The sequence below is a fragment of the Oncorhynchus gorbuscha genome, linkage group LG23 (assembly GCF_021184085.1).
Source record: "Oncorhynchus gorbuscha isolate QuinsamMale2020 ecotype Even-year linkage group LG23, OgorEven_v1.0, whole genome shotgun sequence".
In the NCBI taxonomy this organism is placed as follows: domain Eukaryota; kingdom Metazoa; phylum Chordata; class Actinopteri; order Salmoniformes; family Salmonidae; genus Oncorhynchus; species Oncorhynchus gorbuscha.
In genome coordinates, this window is record NC_060195.1 from 27,626,984 (window position 1) to 27,650,097 (window position 23,114).

Genomic DNA, 23,114 nt, shown 5'->3' on the forward strand with positions numbered 1-23,114 from the left:
TCTGTTTCATCTGTCGTGGCCTAGCTGTTTGAAGAAGGAGGTGCTTGTATACAGGGACCTTTGAAATGTTTGGATCCTTTTTTTGTCAATTTGATTGGTTGATTAATATATTCCCGATTGTTTGCCCAAGCCTCCAAAGCCCTTCTCTGAGAGTTCAACAGTCCTAACCCCGGGGTTAATTATACCATCCATGTTGTGTGATACAATGCCAGGGTATTGTGTTTTGCTAACTGCATGCCCTGCCTGAATATGGCCATATTTGCGTCAAAGCATCCATAACGAAGATGGTCCTCATCGGCGAGGAGAATAAGAGAGAGGAGAGGAAAATAATGATCTGTTTGTTTACTGACAGGGTCATATTGTGAAATCCACAATGTTACTGTTTTTGCTGAACGCTGTGACACATTTAATTGAACTGATGCTTTGTATTTCGTGTAACCTTTCGTGTAACCTCTCTCTCTATACATATATCTTTCTCTCTATATATATATATATATTTTCTCTATATTTTTCTCTCTCTCTCTGTCTGTCCCTTTCTAGGGCCCACCAGGATTACCAGGGTCCCCAGGTGGAAAGGTAAGGACTTATTTATCTAACTATACACATGCCATCTCTTCTATTAGTTTCTATAATAATCTATAATAATCCATTCTATCAATATCCATTCTATCAATATCCATTCTATCAATAGCCGTTCTATCAATATCCATTTGAATATAATAATATCCATTCTATCAATATACATTCTATGAATATCCATTCTATCAATTTCCAATCTGTCTATATCCATTCTATCAATATCCAATCTATCAATATCCGTTCTATCAATATCCGTTCTATAAATATCCATTCTATCAATATCCATTCTATCAATATCCGTTCTATCAATATCCATTCAAACCAATATCCGTTCTATCAATATCCATTCTATCAATATCCATTTGATCAATATCCATTCTATCAATATCCAATCTATCAATATCCGTTCTATCAATATCCATTCTATCAATATCCGTTCTATGAATATACTGTGGCAGACGGCAGGGAGAGGTGAGGGGAGTGGTTATTGAGGGGAGATAACTTGCAGCCCACTGGCTCCACCCGATAGCCTTTGTTGGACTTCCTGCCCCAATGAGGAAAGGCTGTGTGTGAAACATTAAGCTAGAGAGTGCTTTGGGATAAAAGAGGAAGCAGCCTGCACAAGGAGGCAGAGAAAGGAGAGAAAACCTGTGTTATGAAGAGTGGGAGAAGAGAGGACAAGATCTATGAGATTACCGATTGTGACTTGGACTGTCGGATTACCCCCCTTGTGTACCGAACTGGATTGGCTGAGGACCCGAGTTTTAGGATTACACCTGGAGAACAGAATGGACAACGAGAACGGCTTGTGGACTGTGAAGTAATTGGTGAATTCCCCCTTATTCCCCAGTGTACCAAAATCCCTAATAAACTCCCCATTTGTATTCTAGTTGTGCTACTGGTGCATGTTTTGTTATTGAACTTGGTGATGTGGAAACCCCACGCCTGCTACATATGGTGGAGAATGCGAGCAACCCAAACCAAGCTCAATAACTAAACAGACACAGAGCACAATGGTGGAGGCGAACATAGCACAGCAGGCTGTGCACTGGAAGCTGCTGGATGAACAGCGTCAGCAGAACGCTCTCCTGCGAGCTGAACTCAGTCAGCTGACAGCTGCCCAGGCTGGCATAGTGGCAGGCGCAGCAGTCTCTTGTCCCAAACCCAGTAGGTTTATACTGAAGCTGACAGAGGCTGACGGCATTGAGGCATGCCTTCGAGAGGACGGCGGCTAGGGATAAATGGCCCCACAGAAGACCTATCTAGTTGACCAGGCGATGCATTACGAGGTGCTGAAAAAGGAGATCCTGCACCGGTATGGTTACACTCTGATTAGTAGGGCATAAAGATTCCATGATTGGGCATATGATCTTACAGCATCCCACCGATCACAAATGCATGATCTAATTAGGCTGGCTAACTGCTGAGCCCCTGAAGCTCATGACCATCGAGAAAGTGGTCATAGATAAATGTATACATTCTCTCCCGTTCAAAGCTAAAAAAGTTAGCCAGCCAAACTAACCTCCAGAGCACAGATCAACTGGTGGAAGGACAACAGGTAGCTTTGGAGATCCTGCACAGTGGACAAGCACGGAAGGAGGAACCCTCCACTCGCCCGAAGGAGCGAAAAAGGATGGAGGACCACGCCTTGACACCAGCCAAGGATGGAGGAACAACAACAGCCAGCTCCGTGAGATGACGCCCCTTCTTGGACAGCAGGTAATGCTATGATTGTGGCGAGCCGGGACACATCGCCTCGAAAGGTTTAAGCAGCGATGTCCCAATGCCTTCGGCCTCAACCAGTGAGGTAGCCAACGGGCGGCCCTGCGGCTTGCTGATGGCATTCTGGACTATGGAGAGTAGTCCTTCCCCTGTCACCCCGGTAAGAGCCAATGGAAAGGACACCACGGCACTTGTGGACTCTGGGAGTATGGTGATCCGACCTGACATCGCCCAGTCCCCAAACCTGGCGGAGACCGTGGCAATCATGCACATACACGGTGAGACCAAGGACTACCCTACCACACTCCTCCACTTACAGACCACAAAGGGAAAACACACAGGACCAGTGGGAGTCATCCCAAACCTGCCTGTGCTGGTCCTTATCGGGAGGGATTTCCCGATGGTCCGCCAACTGTGGACCAGTATGTCTGGAGACGTTGGGAATCTAGGGAACCAGAAGGGAGTAGGAAGCCAGAGAGTTGGGAGAGCTGCTGAGCCAAGCCCAGAAACAGGAACTGAGGGATTTGGTCGGCAGAAACCTGGATTTGTTCTCCAGTGAATCAGGACACACCGATCTGGCACAGCATCATCACCAAACCCGGGAAAAAGGTGAAGTTGAGACCCTACCGTCTACAGGAAGCAAGGAGAGAGGCTGTCAGGACCGAGGTAAAAACGATGTTGGAAGCTGATATAATCGAATAGTGAGTGGTGCAGCCCCATACTGTTTGTGCCGAAACCAGACGGCACCATTCCGTTCTGTAATGATTTTAGAAAGGTCAATTAAATCGCCTATCCCATGCCCCGACTTGATGAATTAATCAAACGGCTAGGGACCGCCCGATTAATACGCATGCTCGACCTGATGAAAGTTTATGGGCAGGTACCCTGAACTCCCGAGGCACAGGAGACAACTGCTTTTGACACCCCGGATGGACTGTTCCATTACAAGAATCTGCCCTTTGGGCTGCACGAGGCCCCGGCCACCTTCCAGAGGTTGATGGACCGGGTTCTCTGACCCCATCAGGAGTACGCGGCGGCATACATTGACGATATTGTGATCCATGGGAGCGAGTGGGAGACACATTTAAACCAGGTGAGTGCGGTATTGCGGGCCTTACGGGAGGTAGGGCTAACACCGAACTTAAAGAAATGTCGGCTTGGCCTGTGGGAAGCTGAATACCTGGGGTACACGATCGGGAGAGGGATGTGTCAAACCCCAGGTGAAGAAGGTGGAGGTGATTCGGGACTGGCCCCACCCCCTCACCAAGAAGCAGGTACAAATGTTTGTGGGGTTGACTAGTTACTACCAGAGATTTATTCCCCACTTTGCCTCCCTAGCCAGCCCACTGACAGATCTGACCAGGAGCCGTCTGCCCGCACAGGTGACGTGGACCGAGGAGACTGAAAAAGCCTTCCAGGACCTAAAGGGAGCACTGTGTTCTGGACCCATGCTGGTGACCCTGAACTTCTCCAAAGCACTGGTGGTACAGACTCATGCGTCCGAAACAGGGGTGGGTGCCGACCTATCACAGCTGCAAGAAGGTGAGGAACACCAGGTCATGTACATTACCCGGAAGCTGTTGCTGTGGGAACAAAAATATTGAACGGTGGAGAAAGACTGTCTCGCGATCAAGTCGGCGCTGGAAACGCTGAAGTATTACTTATTGGGACGGCACTTAACCCTTGTGACAGACCATGCACCACTGGTTTGGATTTCACGGTATAAGGACAGTAACGCTCGGGGTCACCCGCTGGTTCCTATCCTTACAGCCCTTTGCTTTCTCTGTCGTCCACAGATCAGGTGCAGCCCATGGAAATGCAGATTCCTCTCCAGGAGGGATGCTCTAGGGAATTGGTCCGCTCTAGGGAGCTGGACTGAGGAGGGGGGTGTAGCAGACGGCAGGGAGAGGTGAGGTTATTGAGGGGAGATATCTTGCAGCCCGCTAGCTCCACCCCCAAGCCTTATATAGACGTCCTGCCCCAACGAGGAGAGGCTAATAGAGAAAGCGGCCTGCACAAAGAGGCAGAGAAAGTGAAACGTGCGTTATGAAGAGTGGGAGAAGAGAGGACAATATCTGTGAGATTACCGATAGTGACTTGGACTGTCGGATTACCTCCCCTTGTGTACCGAACCGGATTGGCTGAGGACCCGAGTTTTAGGATTACCCCTGGAGAACGGAATGGAGAACGGCTTGTGGACTGTGAAGTAATTGGTGAATTCTCCCTTATTCCCCAGTGTACAAAAATCCCTAATACACTTCCCATTTGTATTCTAGTTGTGCTACTGGTGCATGTTTTGTTATTGAACTTGGTGACGTGGAAACCCCACAGCCTGCTACAATACATTCTATCAATATATACTGAGTATATAAAACATTATTTCCATAACAAAGACTGACTAGGTGAAAGCTATGGTCCCTTATTGATGTCACTTGTTAAATCCACTTCAATCAATGTAAATGAAGGATTGTGTATGTGTGCCATTCAGAGGGTGAATAGGCAAGACAAAATATTTAAGTGCCTTTGAACGGGGTATGGTAGTAGGTGCCACGCGTGCCAGTGTGAGTCAAGAATTGCAACACTGGTGGGTTTTTCACACTCAACAGTTTCCTGTGTGTATCAAGAATGGTCCACCACTCAAAGGACATCCAGCCAACTTGACACAACCGTGGGAAGCATTGTGATCAACATGGGCCAGTATCCTTGTGGAATGCTTTTGACACCTTGTAGAGTCCATGCCCTGATGAATTGAGGATGTTCTGAAGGGAAAGGGGGAGTAAAATGCTATGCATTGTAGTTTTAATCACTGGAAGTCAATGAAAACTCTTGAGGATGAGTTCAGTTATTTTCCTCCCTACTCCAGGGAGAGCTAGGCTTGCCTGGACCATCTGGACTGGATGGGGAGAAGGTATGGTAGTCACACTAATGTCCAGTCATTTTGAATATCCCATCAAATCAGCATATTATTCCAATGTTCGCTGAACAGAACAGTCATTCAGTACATGTTGTATTTAATGCATTTTTTTAAATCTGGGATGATCATGAACATAGTTGATCAAAGCTCCCCTCACCTTTGAACTCTACCCTCCTCTCCTGTTAGGGTCCAAAGGGAGATATGGGGGAGACAGGGTCAATCGGAGAGAAAGGAGAGAAAGGAGAGATGGGTCTCTCTGGGCCAGGGGTAAGTAGAGAGAGACTAGTCATACACTGATGGGTCTCTAGGTCAGTGGTTAGTATAGATAGACTAGAGTCCAACACTGAGTCTCTCTGGGCCAGTGGTTAGTATAGATAGACTAGAGTCATAAACTGAGTCTCTCTAGGTCAGTGGTTAGTATAGATAGACTAGAGTCCAACACTGAGTCTCTCTAGGTCAGTGGTTAGTATAGATAGACTAGTCATACACTGAGTCTCTCTAGGTCAGTGGTTAGTATAGATAGAGTAGTCATACACTGAGTCTCTAGGCCAGTGGTTAGTATAGATAGACTAGTCATACACTGAGTCTCTCTAGGTCAGTGGTTAGTATAGATAGAGTAGTCATACACTGAGTCTCTAGGTCAGTGGTTAGTATAGATAGAGTAGTCATACACTGAGTCGCTAGGCCAGTGGTTAGTATAGATAGACTAGTCAACACTGAGTCTCTCTAGGTCAGTGGTTAGTATAGATAGACTAGTCATACACTGAGTCTCTAGGTCAGTGGTTAGTATAGATAGAGTAGTCATACACTGAGTCGCTAGGCCAGTGGTTAGTATAGATATACTAGAGTCCAACACTGAGTCTCTCTAGGTCAGTGGTTAGTATAGATAGACTAGTCATACACTGAGTCTCTCTAGGTCAGTGGTTAGTATAGATAGACGAGTCATACACTGAGTCCCTCTGGGTCAGTGGTTAGTATAGATAGACTAGTCATACACTGAGTCTCTCTAGGTCAGTGGTTAGAATAGATAGACTAGAGTCCAACACTGAGTCTCTCTGGGTCAGTGGTTAGTATAGATAGACTAGTCATACACTGTCTCTCTAGGTCAGTGGTTAGTATAGAGAGACTAGAATCATACACTGATACTGATAGACAGACAGTTGAGTGGCACGACCTGTTGAGTGGCACGACCTGTTGAGTGGCACGACCTGTTGAGTGGCACGACCTGTTGATTGGCACGACCTGTTGATTGGCACGACCTGTTGATTGGCACGACCTGTTGATTGGCACGACCTGTTGAGTGGCACGACCTGTTGAGTGGCACGACCTGTTGAGTGGCACGACCTGTTGAGTGGCACGACCTGTTGATTGGCACGACCTGTTGAGTGGCACGACCTGTTGAGTGCTGTAAGAAGATGTTAAATCCCCCTGTCTGTCTGTGTCTCAGGGAATAAATGGACAGAAGGGAGAGATGGGAGACTCCAGGCTGGAAGATAACCTGGTGAGAGAAACACACTGAAAGTCACTGTGCACAAGTTGGCCCACAGGGCATTGGTTTTAACACTGCTTCAGACAGACAGTGGGATGACATTGATATGATCATCTTGATTGTGTTCTGTTCAGGTTCAGATGATTTCTCAGCCGGGCCCCCCAGGACTCCCAGGCCCGCCAGGACTCCCCGGACCTCCAGGGTACATGGTGAGTGTTAGAATATAACAGCTTCACCCCTCTGTTCCCCAATATACATGATGCGGCTGAATCCCTTCAGATACATAGCCCTGATATGATCTCTGTGTCTTCCAGGGTCACCATGGAATGTCTGGCCCTAAGGTAAGATTAGAGCTCCAGAGATCCAGTAATGTCTGTATTCTGAAGCTGCTCTGGAGTGTAGAGTGAGAATCATGTGTTCCCATGCAGGGAGAGCCTGGAGACAGAGCTAAAGGGGAAAAGGGAGACGTTGGACCTGCTGGACTGAGGGTGAGTGATACTGTAGACCAGAGGTAGATTCAGAACCGGGCAGCTTTTATCGGAGCGGATGGTCGAGGGGCCAGAACATAATTATGATAACTTGGACACTGCAAATTGACCGCAACTAGCCCAAAAAGAGGGGAGTTTTGCAAATAACTATCATTGCATATGTTGATTACATTGAGACACCGTGTGATCTTTTTTCTCACAGTGATCTTTTTTTATTAGTGGGAATATTTGGAAACAGATTGACTAAAGTAAACTCATTTTCAGCTAAATTCCTGGTTATTTTAATCTTTTTAACAAAGAAATAATATCCCAAAAATTAAATAACAATAATAATAATAATTTACACTACATGACCAAAAGTATGTAGAAACCTGATCGTCAAAAATCTCATTCCAAAGTCATGGGCATTAATATGGAGTTCGTCCCCCCCTTTTTTTCTTTTTTTTAAATTCTTTTTTTTAACCTTTATTTAACCAGGCAAGTCAGTTAAGAACATATTCTTATTTTCAATGACGGCCTGGGAACAGTGGGTTAACTGCCTGTTCAGGGGCAGAACGACAGATTTGTACCTTGTCAGCTCGGGGGTTTGAACTCACAACCTTCTGGTTACTAGTCCAACACTCTAACCACTAGGCTACGCTGCCGCCCCTTGCTGAAATAACAGCCTCCACTCTTCTGGGAAGGATTTCCACTAGATGTTGGAACATTGCTGCAGGGACTTGCTTCCATTCAGCCACAACAGCATTAGTGAGGTCGGGCACTGATGTTGGGCGATGCATTCGGACAGGTAGCATTCTCCTGGCACCCGCCAAACCCAGATTTGTCTTTCGGACTGCCGGTAAAGCGTGATTCATCACTCCAGGGAACGCGTTTCCACTGCTCCAGAGTTCAATGGTGGAGAGCTTTACACCACCCCAACCGATGCTTGGCAATGAGTATGGTGAGCTTAGACTTGTGAGCGGCTGCTCGGCCATGGAAACCCATTTAATGAAGGTCCCAACGAAAAGGTTATTGTGCTGACGTTGCTTCCAGAGGCAGTTTGGAACTCGGTAGTGAGGACAGATGCTTTTTAACAAGCTACGCGCTTCAGCACTCGGCGGTCCATGTTCTGTGAGCTTGTGTGGCTCCTAGACATTTCCATTTCACAATAACAGCACTTACAGTTGACCGGGGCAGCTCTAGCAGGGCAGAGATTTTACAAACTGACTTGTTGGAAAGGTAGCATCCTATGACAGTGCCACATTGAAAGTCACTGAGCTCTTCAGTAAGTAATAGCCGCAAAACACCAGTCTCAACATCAACAGTGAAGAGGTGACTCCGGGATGCTGGCCTTCTAGGCAGAGTTGCAAAGAAAAATACATATCTCAGACTGGCCAATAAAAAGAAAATATTAAGATGGGCAAAAGAACACAGACACTGGACAGAGGAACTCTGCCTGGAAGGCTAGCATCCCCGATTGGCCTCTTCACTGTTGACGTTGAGACTAGTGTTTTGCGGATCTTGGCAATTTCTCGCATGGAATAGCCTTCATTTCTCAGAACAAGAATAGACTGATGAGTTTCAGAAGAAAGTTCTTTGTTTCTGTCCATTTTGAGCCTGTAATTGAACCCACAAATGCTGATGCTCCAGATACTCAACTAGTCTAAAGAAGGCCAGCTTTATTGCTTCTTTAATCAGAACAACAGTTTTCAGCTGTGCTAACATAATTGCAAAAGGGTTTTATAATTATCTATTAGCCTTTCTAAAATGATAAAATTGGATTCGCTAACACAACGTGGCATTGGAACACAGGAGTGATGGTTGCTTATAATGGGCCTCTGTACACCTATGTAGATATTCCATAACAAATCAGCTGTTTCCAACTACAATAGTCATTTGCAACATTAACAATGTCTACACTGTATTTCTGATCAATTTGATGTTATTTTAATGGACAAAAAATGTGCTTTTCTTTCAAAAACAAGGACATTTCTAAGTGAGCCCAAACTTTTGAACAGTAGTGTGTATGAGATTAGGAGGAAGACGACCAGCAGTATGATGATGTCCAACATACAGTATGTCTGTCCTCTCCAGGGTATGGACGGTCCTCAGGGTCCCCCTGGTCCCACAGGATTGGTGGGTCTCCCAGGCACAAAAGGAGAGAAGGTGGGTGACGCCATTATCATCAGATAACCTCAGTATATCAGGCCTACAGTCATTGCATTTCATGGTCTTAGTCATGCTGGCACTGATTCATTCATGAATGTGTGTTAACAGGGCAAGTCCGGGGAGCCTGGAATGGATGTAAGGATGAAAGTGTTTTTGACCTTTGACCTGCCACACAGGGAACTCCCTGCAGCACACACTAACCTGTTCCTCTCTCTACAGGGTTTCCCAGGCCTGATTGGTGAGAAGGGATCCCGGGGAGACAGAGGAGACAAGGTTAGAGGAGCATCTTCTTCTCTGCTCTAGCCCAGAGTCCTGCTATGATTACACATAATAATCAATGTTGCTGTACCTGTATAGTCACCTGCCATCATTGACTTAGGTCTTGCCAGTTTAAAGTTGATGGGTTAACCAATACGTGTTAGAAGGGGTGTAAAGTACTTAAATAATTTAAAGTACTATGTAAGTAGTTTTTTGGAGGTATTTGTACTTTACTTTTCTATTTATATTTTTGACTCCTTTTACTTCACTTCTAAAGAAATAATGCACTTTTTACTCCAAACATTTTCCCTGACACCCAAAAGTACTCATTAGTCATTTTATATACTTTACTTTCATTCAAGTATGACAATTGTGTACTTTTTCCATCACTGCATGTTAATACCATAAAACATTGGGTAAGGATCTGAGATTAATTAGTAATGGTTACTATGACCACACAAGGACCATAAGTACACTACTAGGGTGCTGTAGGGAACTGTAGTTCTTAATATACTAGGATGTGAATTTGGCCACCAAAATACACAGCATCAATCCAATTGTATTTGTCACTCGCGCCAACTACAACAGGTATAGACTTTAACCGTGACATACTTACGAGCTGTTTTCCAACAATGCAGAGTTAAAAGTAAGGCTTTTTTTTATTAGCAAACAATAATAACAAAAATAATTCAAGCAAACGGTAACACAATAAAAAAAATAAAAGGCTATATACAAGGAGTACCAGTACTGAGTCAATGTGCAGGGGTACGAGGTAGTTGAGGTAATTGAGGTAATACAGTATGTACATGTGGGTTGGGGTAAAAGTGACTAGGCAGTCAGGATTAATAATACACAGAGTAGCAGTAGCATATGTAAAGAGTGAAATTGTGTATATTTGAGGGTGTGTGTTTGTGGAGTCACTGTGTGTGTGTGTGTGTGTGTGTGTGTGTGTGTGTGTGTGTGTGTGTGTGTGTGTGTGTGTGTGTGTGTGTGTGTGTGTGTGTGTGTGTGTGTGTGTGTGTGTGTGTGTGTGTGTGTGTGTGTATTTTGTGTGTGTGTGTGTGTGTGTTGAAGTGTATTTTGTGTGTGTGTTGAAGTGTATTTTGTGTGTGTGTAGGTGGGATCCAGTGAGTGTGTAAAAAAGGGGGTCAATGCAAATAGTCCGAACAGCCGTTTGATTAGCTGTTGACTTGGGGGTAGAAGCTGTTTAGGAGCCTTTTGGTTCCAGACTGGGCGCACCGGGACCGCTTGCAGTGCGGTAGCAGAGAGAACAGTCTATGACTTGGGGGTAGAAGCTGTTTAGGAGCATTTTGGTTCCAGACTGGGCGCACCGGGACCGCTTGCAGTGCGGTAGCAGAGAGAACAGTCTATGACTTGGGGGTAGAAGCTGTTTAGGAGCCTTTTGGTTCCAGACTGGGCGCACCGGGACCGCTTGCAGTGCGGTAGCAGAGAGAACAGTCTATGACTTGGGGGTAGAAGCTGTTTAGGAGCCTTTTGGTTCCAGACTGGGCGCACCGGGACCGCTTGCAGTGCGGTAGCAGAGAGAACAGTCTATGACTTGGGGGTAGAAGCTGTTTAGGAGCCTTTTGGTTCCAGACTGGGCGCACCGGGACCGCTTGCAGTGCGGTAGCAGAGAGAACAGTCTATGACTTGGGGGTAGAAGCTGTTTAGGAGCCTTTTGGTTCCAGACTGGGCGCACCGGGACCGCTTGCAGTGCGGTAGCAGAGAGAACAGTCTATGACTTGGGTGGCTGGAGTCACCCACGCAGGTCCTAATCCAGGCACTTGTCATCTCCCGTCTGGATTACTGCAACTCGCTGTTGGCTGGGCTCCCTGCCTGTGCCATTAAACCCCTTCAACTCATCCAGAACGCCGCAGCCCGTCTGGTGTTCAACCTTCCCAAGTTCTCTCACGTCACCCCGCTCCTCCGTTCTCTCCACTGGCTTCCAGTTGAAGCTCGCATCCGCTACAAGACCATGGTGCTTGCCTACGGAGCTGTGAGGGGAACGGCACCTCAGTACCTCCAGGCTCTGATCAGGCCCTACACCCAAACAAGGGCACTGCGTTCATCCACCTCTGGCCTGCTCGCCTCCCTACCACTGAGGGAGTACAGCTCCCGCTCAGCCCAGTCAAAACTGTTCGCTGCTCTGGCCCCCCAATGGTGGAACAAACTCCCTCACGACGCCAGGACAGCGGAGTCAATCACCACCTTCCGGAGACACCTGAAACCCCACCTCTTTAAGGAATACCTAGGATAGGATAAGTAATCCCTCTCACCCCCCCCCTTAAAGATTTAGATGCACTATTGTAAAGTGACTGTTCCACTCGATGTCATAAGGTGAATGCACCAATTTGTAAGTCGCTCTGGATAAGAGCGTCTGCTAAATGACTTAAATGTAAATGTAATTTTTAGGACTTTTCTCTGACACTGTCTGGTATAGAGGTCCTGGATTTGTACCGCCTTGCAGGTCGGATGCCAAGCAGTTGCCATACCAAGCGGTGATGCAGTCAATCAAGATGCTCTCAATAATGCAGATGTATAACTTTTTGAGGATCTGAGGGTCCATATCAAATATTTTCAGCCTCCTGAGAGGGAAGAGGCATTGTCGTGCCCCCTTCACGACTGTGTCGATGTGTGTGGACCATGATAGGTCCTTAGTGATGTGGACACTAAGGAACTTGAAGCTCTCGACCTGCTCCACTTTGGCTCCATTGATGTGAATGGGGCCGTGTTCGGCCCTCCATTTCCTGTAGTCCATGATCAGCTCCTTTGTCTTGCTGACTTTGAGGGAGAGGTTGTTGTCCAAGAACCACCATGCCAGGTCTCTGACCTCCTTCCTGTAGGCTGTCTCATCATCGTCATCAATAGCAGTCAATATTAATCGGCATCTTAATTCAGTCTCATCTGAAAGTTGTAAACTCTTGGTTATCTGCACGAACCCTGGCTAACAAGTTGAACCAGCAATACAAAATTGGGTTTAATCATTTATTTACTAAATACCTAACTAATCACACAGAATTACACATACACATAATTAAATCATAACTTAATTACAAATTACGTCATAAAGGAAAACGTCCCTAGCGGGCGGAACAGATATGACTGCTGGTTACATAAAAGAAAAGGGGCTGGGTTTGAGTGAAAGAGCGGGAAGACTGAGGAACAAAGGGAAGAAGCTGTGCTATCGTAAATACAGTATCTTATGCATTCTAAATTACCGCCCATTTGGAAAAGGAAAATGCAATAAATATTTACTCTGAGCTGTGCTTCGGTAGGATCGTAGTAGATGGAAGGCCATGTTTCGCAACCGAGTCCTTTGAAGAATGTCTCTGGTTGTCAATTGGATACGGTGTAGTAACGTCATTGGGTGATAGACGGGATACCTAACCCTCGTTTGCATCTGCTGTTTCTAACTCAAAGGCTAGGAGGTATTATTTCTGTAGTGAATAAGAGTTCAAAGTTCATACCATTCGCAACCAAATCTCACGCTGATGTTGGCTTCATTCGGTAGTTATTATCTGAACCATTCTGACATAGGACCGTCGTCCTCAAGTCCGCGGAACAGATAGTTACATTGTCGTCAAGGGCTTATATAGGAAGGGAGAGGAGGGCGTGTTTGAAAAGTTTTATAGCCCATGTCACTTCACAGGGGCGGGCCACTGATTGACCAGAGCCCTGTCTTATGAAAACCCAAATCCCACATTTTAGAAGCTAAAATCACATTTCATCCCATCACGAATAATTTAATCTTCAAACATTTAAATTGAACAACAATTCCATGTGAATCCGATAACTCTGATGTGTAGACTTTCCACTGTAGTGTTGATGTCATCTTATCATTGATGACAATGTCTCAGATGACAACCGAACTGACATCATATTCATTAAGTACCACCGCATATGTTCAATTGGTCGCATTACCAGAATATAGTTAATTTCCCCCACATACTGATGTTCCCAGAATCTCTATGTTAACCAAGGGTTTTGCAAATGTAACCTCAGTAGGGTAGAGCGAGGAAAAAGGGGGGAAGAGGTATTTATGACTGTCATAATCCTACCCCACAGGCCAACATCATGACAGGGTTGTATAATATGGGGTATAGGGGTCTGTTTTTATAGGAGGTGTATAGTATGGGGTATAGGGGGCTGTTTATAGGAGGGGTGTATAGTATGGGGTATAGGGGCTGTTTTTATAGGAGTAGTGTATAGTATGGGGTATAGGGGGCTGTTTGTAGGAGGTGTGTGTATAGTATGGGGTATAGGGCGCTGTTTATAGGAGGTGTATAGTATGGGGTATAGGGGGCTGTTTTTATAGGAGGGGTGTATAGTATGGGGTATAGGGGGCTGTTTTTATAGGAGGTGTATAGTCTGGGGTATAGGGGGCTGTTTTTATAGGAGGGGTGTATAGTCTGGGGTATAAGGGTCTGTTTTTATAGGAGATGTGTATAGTCTGGGGTATAGGGAGATGTTTATAGGAGGGGTGTATAGTATAGGGGGCTGTTTATAGGAGGTGTATAGTATGGGGTATAGGGTCTGTTTTTATAGGAGGGATGTATAGTATGGGGTATAGGGGGCATTTTATAGGAGGGGTGTATAGTATGGGGTATAGGGGGCTGTTTATAGGAGGTGTATAGGGGGCTGTTTATATAGGAGGGGTGTATAGTCTGGGGTATAGGGGGCTGTTTATAGGAGGTGTATAGTATGGGGTATAGGGGGCTGTTTTTATAGGAGGGGTGTATAGTATGGGGTATAGGGGGCTGTTTTTATAGGAGGGGTGTATAGTATGGGGTATAGGGGGCTGTTTTTATAGGAGGGGTGTATAGTATGGGGTATAGGAGGCTGTTTATATGAGGGGTGTATAGTATGGGGTATAGGGGGCATTTTATAGGAGGGGTGTATAGTATGGGGTATAGGGGGCTGTTTATAGGAGGTGTATAGGGGGCTGTTTATATAGGAGGGGTGTATAGTCTGGGGTATAGGGGGCTGTTTATAGGAGGTGTATAGTATGGGGTATAGGGGCTGTTTTTATAGGAGGGGTGTATAGTATGGGGTATAGGGGGCTGTTTTTATAGGAGGGGTGTATAGTATGGGGTATAGGGGGCTGTTTTTATAGGAGGGGTGTATAGTATGGGGTATAGGGGGCTGTTTATAGGAGGGGTGTATAGTATGGGGTATAGGGGGCATTTTATAGGAGGGGTGTATAGTATGGGGTATAGTGGGCTGTTTATAGGAGGTGTATAGGGGCTGTTTATATAGGAGGGGTGTATAGTCTGGGGTATAGGGGGCTGTTTATAGGAGGTGTATAGTATGGGGTATAGGGGGCTGTTTTTATAGGAGGGGTGTATAGTATGGGGTATAGGGGGCTGTTTTTATAGGAGGGGTGTATAGTATGGGGTATAGGGGGCTGTTTTTATAGGAGGGGTGTATAGTATGGGGTATAGGGGGCTGTTTATAGGAGGTGTATAGTGTGGGGTATAGGGCCTGTTTTTATAGGAGGGGTGTATATTATGGGGTATAGGTGTCATGTTTTGTCTTATATTGTCTTGTCATTTTGCTTTTCCTTCTGTTCGTTTTCCCCCTGCTGGTCTTTTTAGGTTGGTTCCCCTTTTTTCTCTCTCCCTCTCTCTCTCTTCTCCCTATCGTTCCGTTCCTGCTCCCAGCTGTTCCTATTCCCCTAATCAATCATTTAGTCTTCCCACACCTGTTCCCTATCTTTTCCCCTGATTAGAGTCCCTATTTCTCCCCTTGTTTTCCGTTTCTGCCCTGTCGGATCCTTGTATATTGTTCACTGTGCTGTGTCTTTGTATCGCCCTGTCGTGTCGTGTTTCCCTCAGATGCTGCGTGGTGAGCAGGTGTCTGAGTCTGCTACGGTCAAGTGCCTTCCCGAGGCAACCAGCAGTTTATGAGCGAGTCTCCAGTCTGTTCTCGTCATTACGAGTGGAATTGTTCTTTATGTTTTATTTACCGCTCCGTATTGTCTAGGAGTATTGAATATTTACTTTACTGGATTAAAGACTCTGTTTTCGCCAAGTCGCTTTTGGGTCCTCATTCACCTGCATAACAGAAGGATCCGACCAAGGAATGGACCCAGCGACTACAGACGCTCGTAACACTGCCGTCGAGATCCAAGGAGCCATGCTCGGCAGACACGAGCAGGAATTGTCTGCTGCTCGCCATGCCGTGGAGAACCTGGCCGCTCAGGTTTCCGACCTCTCTGGACAGTTCCAGAGTCTTCGTCTCGTGCCACCTGTTACTTCCTGGTCTGCCGAGCCTCCGGAACCTAGGGTTAATAACCCACCTTGCTACTCCGGGCAGCCCACGGAGTGCCGCTCCTTTCTCACCCAGTGTGATATTGTGTTCTCTCTCCAACCCAACACATACTCTAGAGAGAGCTCGGGTTGCTTACGTCATTTCACTCCTTACTGGCCGGGCTCGAGAGTGGGGCACAGCTATCTGGGAGGCAAGGGCTGATTGCTCTAACAATTACCAGAACTTTAAAGAGGAGATGATTCGGGTTTTTGACCGTTCAGTTTTTGGTAGGGAGGCTTCTAGGGCCCTGGCTTCCCTATGCCAAGGTGATCGATCCATAACGGATTACTCTATAGAGTTTCGCACTCTTGCTGCCTCTAGTGACTGGAACGAGCCGGCGCTGCTCGCTCGTTTTCTGGAGGGACTCCACGCAGTGGTTAAAGATGAGATTCTCTCCCGGGAGGTTCCTTCCAGTGTGGACTCTTTGATTGCTCTCGCCATCCGCATAGAACGACGGGTAGATCTTCGTCACCAAGCTCGTGGAAGAGAGCTCGCGTCAACGGTGTTTCCCTGCTCCGCATCGCAACCATCTCCCTCCTCTGGCTCAGAGACTGAGCCCATGCAGCTGGGAGGTATTCGCATCTCAACTAAGGAGAGGGAACGGAGGATCACCAACCGCCTGTGCCTCTATTGAGGATTTGATGGACATTTTGTCAATTCATGTCCAGTAAAAGGCCAGAGCTCATCAGTAAGCGGAGGGCTACTGGTGATCGCTACTACTCAGGTCTCTCCATCTAGATCCTGTACTACTATGTCGGTCCATCTACGCTGGACCGGTTCGGGTGCTACATGCAGTGCCTTGATAGACTCTGGGGCTGAGGGTTGTTTCATGGACGAAGCATGGGCTCGGAAACATGACATTCCTTTCAGACAGTTAGACAAGCCTACGCCCATGTTCGCCTTAGATGGTAGTCATCTTCCCAGTATCAGATTTGAGACACTACCTTTAACCCTCACAGTATCTGGTAACCACAGTGAGACTATTTCTTTTTTGATTTTTCGTTCACCTTTTACACCTGTTGTTTTGGGTCATCCCTGGCTAGTATGTCATAATCCTTCTATTAATTGCTCTAGTAATTCTATCCTATCCTGGAACGTTTCTTGTCATGTGAAGTGTTTAATGTCTGCCATCCCTCCCATTTCTTCTGTCCCCACTTCTCAGGAGGAACCTGGCGATTTGACAGGAGTGCCGGAGGAATATCATGATCTGCGCACGGTCTTCAGTCGGTCCCGAGCCAACTCCCTTCCTCCTCACCGGTCGTATGATTGTAGTATTGATCTCCTTCCGGGGACCACTCCTCCTCGGGGTAGACTATACTCTCTGTCGGCTCCCGAACGTAAGGCTCTCGAGGATTATTTGTCTGTGTCTCTTGACGCCGGTACCATAGTGCCTTCTTCCTCTCCGGCCGGGGCGGGGTTTTTTTTTGTTAAGAAAAAGGACGGTACTCTGCGCCCCTGCGTGGATTATCGAGGGCTGAATGACATAACGGTTAAGAATCGTTATCCGCTTCCCCTTATGTCATCAGCCTTCGAGATTCTGCAGGGAGCCAGGTGCTTTACTAAGTTGGACCTTCGTAACGCTTACCATCTCGTGCGCATCAGAGAGGGGGACGAGTGGAAAACGGCGTTTAACACTCCGTTAGGGCATTTTGAGTACCGGGTTCTGCCGTTTGGTCTCGCCAATGCGCCAGCTGTTTTTCAGGCATTAGTTAATGATGTTCTGAGAGACATGCTGAACATCTTTGTTTTTGTCTACCTTGACGATATCCTGATTTTTTCACCGTCACTCGAGATTCTTGTTCAGCACGTTCGACGTGTTCTCCAGCGCCTTTTAGAGAATTGTCTCTACGTGAAGGCTGAGAAGTGCTCTTTTCATGTCTCCTCCGTTACTTTTCTCGGTTCCGTTATTTCCGCTGAAGGCATTCAGATGGATTCCGCTAAGGTCCAAGCTGTCAGTGATTGGCCCGTTCCAAGGTCACGTGTCGAGTTGCAGCGCTTTCTAGGTTTCGCTAATTTCTATCGGCGTTTCATTCGTAATTTTGGTCAAGTTGCTGCCCCTCTCACAGCTCTTACTTCTGTCAAGACGTGTTTTAAGTGGTCCGGTTCCGCCCAGGGAGCTTTTGATCTTCTAAAAGAACGTTTTACGTCCGCTCATATCCTCGTTACTCCTGACGTCACTAGACAATTCATTGTCGAGGTTGACGCTTCAGAGGTAGGCGTGGGAGCCATTCTATCCCAGCGCTTCCAGTCTGACGATAAGGTTCATCCTTGCGCTTATTTTTCTCATCGCCTGTCGCCATCTGAACGCAACTATGATGTGGGTAACCGCGAACTGCTCGCCATCCGCTTAGCCCTAGGCGAATGGCGACAGTGGTTGGAGGGGGCGACCGTTCCTTTTGTCGTTTGGACAGACCATAAGAACCTTGAGTACATCCGTTCTGCCAAACGACTTAATGCTCGTCAAGCTCGTTGGGCGTTGTTTTTCGCTCGTTTCGAGTTTGTGATTTCTTACCGTCCGGGTAGCAAGAACACCAAGCCTGATGCCTTATCCCGTCTTTTTAGTTCTTCTGTGGCTTCTACTGATCCCGAGGGGATTCTTCCTTATGGGCGTGTTGTTGGGTTGACAGTCTGGGGAATTGAAAGACAGGTTAAGCAAGCACTCACGCACACTGCGTTGCCGCGTGCTTGTCCTAGTAACCTTCTTTTCGTTCCTGTTTCCACTCGTCTGGCTGTTCTTCAGTGGGCTCACTCTGCCAAGTTAGCTGGTCATCCCGGTGTTCGAGGCACTCTTGCTTCTATTCGCCAGCGCTTTTGGTGGCCGACTCAGGAGCGTGACACGCGCCGTTTCGTGGCTGCTTGTTCGTACTGCGCGCAGACTAAGTCAGGTAACTCTCCTCCTGCCGGTCGTCTCAGACCGCTCCCCATTCCTTCTCGACCATGGTCTCACATCGCCCTAGACTTCATTACCGGTCTGCCTTTGTCTGCGGGAAGACTGTGATTCTTACGGTTGTCGATAGGTTCTCTAAGGCGGCACATTTCATTCCCCTCGCTAAACTTCCTTCCGCTAAGGAGACGGCACAAATCATCATCGAGAATGTGTTCAGAATTCATGGCCTCCCGTTAGACGCCGTTTCAGACAGAGGCCCGCAATTCACGTCACAGTTTTGGAGGGAGTTCTGTCGTTTGATTGGTGCGTCCGTCAGTCTCTCTTCCGGGTTTCATCCCCAGTCTAACGGTCAAGCAGAGAGGGCCAATCAGACGATTGGTCGCATACTACGCAGCCTTTCTTTCAGAAACCCTGCGTCTTGGGCAGAACAGCTCCCCTGGGCAGAATACGCTCACAACTCGCTTCCTTCGTCTGCTACCGGGTTATCTCCGTTTCAGAGTAGTCTGGGTTACCAGCCTCCTCTGTTCTCATCCCAGCTTGCCGAGTCCAGCGTTCCCTCCGCTCAAGCGTTTGTCCAACGTTGTGAGCGCACCTGGAGGAGGGTGAGGTCTGCACTTTGCCGTTACAGGGCACAGACTGTGAGAGCCGCCAATAAACGTAGGATTAAGAGTCCTAGGTATTGTTGCGGCCAGAGAGTGTGGCTTTCCACTCGCAACCTTCCTCTTACGACAGCTTCTCGTAAGTTGACTCCGCGGTTCATTGGTCCGTTCCGTGTCTCCCAGGTTGTCAATCCTGTCGCTGTGCGACTGCTTCTTCCGCGACATCTTCGTCGCGTCCATCCTGTCTTCCATGTCTCCTGTGTCAAGCCCTTTCTTCGCACCCCGTTCGTCTTCCCTCCCCCTCCCCGTCCTTGTCGAGAGCGCACCTATTTACAAGGTACGTAGGATCATGGACATGCGTTCTCGGGGACGGGGTCACCAATACTTAGTGGATTGGGAGGGTTACGGTCCTGAGGAGAGGAGTTGGGTTCCGTCTCGGGACGTGCTGGACCGTTCACTGATTGATGATTTCCTCCGTTGCCGCCAGGATTCCTCCTCGAGTGCGCCAGGAGGCGCTCGGTGAGTGGGGGGGTACTGTCATGTTTTGTCTTATATTGTCTTGTCATTTTGCTTTTCCTTCTGTTCGTTTTCCCCCTGCTGGTCTTTTTAGGTTCGTTCCCCTTTTTTCTCTCTCCCTCTCTCTCTCTCTTCTCCCTATCGTTCCGTTCCTGCTCCCAGCTGTTCCTATTCCCCTAATCAATCATTTAGTCTTCCCACACCTGTTCCCTATCTTTTCCCCTGATTAGAGTCCCTATTTCTCCCCTTGTTTTCCGTTTCTGCCCTGTCGGATCCTTGTATATTGTTCACCGTGCTGTGTCTTTGTATCGCCCTGTCGTGTCGTGTTTCCCTCAGATGCTGCGTGGTGAGCAGGTGTCTGAGTCTGCTACGGTCAAGTGCCTTCCCGAGGCAACCAGCAGTTTATGAGCGAGTCTCCAGTCTGTTCTCGTCATTACGAGTGGAATTGTTCTTTATGTTTTATTTACCGCTCCGTATTGTCTAGGAGTATTGAATATTTACTTTACTAGATTAAAGACTCTGTTTTCGCCAAGTCGCTTTTGGGTCCTCATTCACCTGCATAACAATAGGGGGCTGTTTTTATAGGAGGGGTGTATAGTATGGGGTATAGGGGGCTGTTTATAGGATTTGTGCAAGTAATTAACTACGGAAAAGACTAAGAAGATGTTTATTAAGTTGAACTACCAACATGCAACTGCAAAATGTAGTTAAATTACTAGCTGACTTACTAGCTGACTTGCCTGCCTGCCTGTCTCTCTCTCTCTCTCTCTCTTAATTCAATGTAAGGGCAATTTAAGGGCATATGTTAACATTGCCAAAGCAAGTAGATAATAAACAATAAAAATTAACAGTAAACATTACACTCACAAAAGTTCCAAAATAATAGACATTTCAAATGTCATTATGTGCAAATAGTTAAAGTACAAAAGGGAAACTAAATCAACATAAATATGGGTTGTATTTACACTAATTGCCCTTGTAGTAACAGGTCACAAATCTTGTTGATGTGATGTCACACTGTGGTATTTCACCCAGTAGATATGGGAGTTTATCAAAATTGGGTTTGTTTTCAAATTCTTTGTGAATCTGTGTAATCTGAGTGGATCTGTGTAATTTGTGTCTCTAATATGGTCATACATTTGGCAGGAGGTTAGGAAGTGCAGCTCAGTTTCCACCTCATTTTGAGGGCAGTGTGCACATAGCCCATCTTCTCTTTAAGAGCCAGGTCTGCCTACGGCGGCATCTCTCGATAGCAAGGCTATGCTCACTGAGTCTATCTCTCTCGCTCTTTCTCTCTCTCTGCAGGGTGACCGGGGGACGATGGGGAAGAGAGGTCTGAAGGGCGGGAAGGGGGAGCAGGGTCCTCCTGGACTGGACCAGCCCTGTCCTGTGGTATGTCAACCTTCACCTTTCATCCATGACCGTATGGACATTTGAGCCAGACTGGATAAACTATGTAACCACTTTGTGTTTTTTTTCATCTCTATTTCTATGATTTCCAATGGATGTTTTCGTCTGTCTGTGGGAGGGATGTATGTTCAGAGTATGTGTAACAGTGGGTTGGCTCTTGCTGACAGGGTTCTAATGGGACTAAAGGACTTTCTGATGAAGGGGTACAGTCCACCCCTCCTCCTCTTCCTCCTTCTGGCCCTGAGCCCCCCTGTCCTTTGGTACAGTATCTTTCCCTGTTCCCACCTTTCGACCTCTTTTCACATTTTTGCGTCTGCCTGTTCCGTCACTCTATCCCATGCACTGTTTCCCTTAGCCTGTTGTTCCATGTGTGTTTTCTCTCTGAAATCTGTCATCTCCTAACATCAGCAGGCTGGATTGTCACAGGAATCTTAAAATCAGCATGTTTTATTATGAAAATGATGCAGAGTTGTGTTGTGGTCTGGATGTGGTTGTCAGTGTGCTGACTGCATGTGGTATGGTAAAGTTCTTTGGTGTTTTCACCCCACATGACATGAAACTGCACCACTAACCACCCCTCCCTTGTTCTGTTACCACTAGGGGCAAGATGGACTGCCCATACCAGGATGTTGGCACAAGGTGAGTGGGGATTTGAATGTCCAGTGTGGCTTAATACCTGCCTGAGTAGTATGTAGTACATTCATTAATACCTGCCTGAGTAGTATGTAGTACATTCATTAATACCTGCCTGAGTAGTATGTAGTACATTCATTAATACCTGCCTGAGTAGTATGTAGTACATTCATTAATACCTGCCTGAGTAGTATGTAGTACATTCATTAATACCTGCCTGAGTAGTATGTAGTACATTCATTAATACCTGCCTGAGTAGTATGTAGTACATTCATTAATACCTGCCTGAGTAGTATGTAGTACATTCATTAATACCTGCCTGAGTAGTATGTTGTACATTCATTAATACCTGCCTGAGTAGTATGTAGTACATTCATTAATACCTGCCTGAGTAGTATGTAGTACATTCATTAATACCTGCCTGAGTAATATGCAGTACATTCATTAATACCTGCCTGAGTAATATATAGTACATTCATTAATACCTGCCTGGGTAATATGCAGTACATTCATTAATACCTGCCTGAGTAGTATGTAGTACATTCATTAATACCTGCCTGAGTAGTATGTAGTACATTCATTAATACCTGCCTGAGTAGTATGTAGTACATTCATTAATACCTGCCTGAGTAATAAGTAGCATGTTCATTAATACATGCCTGAGTAGTATGTAGTACATTCATTAATACCTGCCTGGGTAATATGCAGTACATTCATTAATACCTGCCTGAGTAGTATGTAGTACATTCATTAATACCTGCCTGAGTAGTATGTAGTACATTCATTAATACCTGCCTGAGTAGTATGTAGTACATTCATTAATACCTGCCTGAGTAATAAGTAGCATGTTCATTAATACATGCCTGAGTAGTATGTAGTACATTCATTAATACCTGCCTGAGTAATATGTAGTACATTCATTAATACCTGCCTGAGTAATATGTACTACATTCATTAATACCTGCCTGAGTAATATGTACTACATTCATTAATAGCTGCCTGAGTAATATGTACTACATTCATTAATACCTGCCTGAGTAATATGTAGTACATTCATTAATACCTGCCTGAGTAATATGTACTACATTCATTAATACCTGCCTGAGTAGTATGTAGTACATTCATTAATACCTGCCTGAGTAATATGTAGTACATTCATTTG

At 46.3% G+C, this 23,114-nt stretch overlaps 2 protein-coding genes across 11 annotated transcripts in view; one reads left to right on the forward strand and one right to left on the reverse strand.

Moving 5' to 3' along the window:
* The window catches only part of LOC124010977 (ras-GEF domain-containing family member 1C-like), a 290,823-nt gene that overhangs the window by 36,386 nt on the left and 231,323 nt on the right, over positions 1–23,114 (reverse strand). The window lies entirely within an intron of this gene.
* The window catches only part of LOC124010984 (collagen alpha-1(XXIII) chain-like), a 23,579-nt gene continuing 982 nt past the window's right edge, over positions 518–23,114 (forward strand). For 2 of the 8 annotated variants that reach the window (XM_046323855.1, XM_046323856.1), the window contains exons 1-12: positions 1,147–1,894; positions 5,402–5,482; positions 6,663–6,716; positions 6,839–6,913; positions 7,019–7,045; positions 7,133–7,192; positions 9,266–9,337; positions 9,449–9,475; positions 9,560–9,613; positions 21,215–21,301; positions 21,487–21,579; positions 21,920–21,958. In XM_046323855.1, the coding sequence (XP_046179811.1) occupies positions 5,417–5,482; positions 6,663–6,716; positions 6,839–6,913; positions 7,019–7,045; positions 7,133–7,192; positions 9,266–9,337; positions 9,449–9,475; positions 9,560–9,613; positions 21,215–21,301; positions 21,487–21,579; positions 21,920–21,958 (654 nt within the window). In that variant the 5' untranslated portion in view covers positions 1,147–1,894; positions 5,402–5,416. Of the gene's footprint in view, positions 577–1,146; positions 1,895–4,097; positions 5,210–5,401; positions 5,483–6,662; positions 6,717–6,838; positions 6,914–7,018; positions 7,046–7,132; positions 7,193–9,265; positions 9,338–9,448; positions 9,476–9,559; positions 9,614–21,214; positions 21,302–21,486; positions 21,580–21,919; positions 21,959–23,114 lie in introns of those variants that run through there. The other 6 variants (XM_046323858.1, XM_046323859.1, XM_046323854.1 and 3 more) reach the window with 5 other exon arrangements.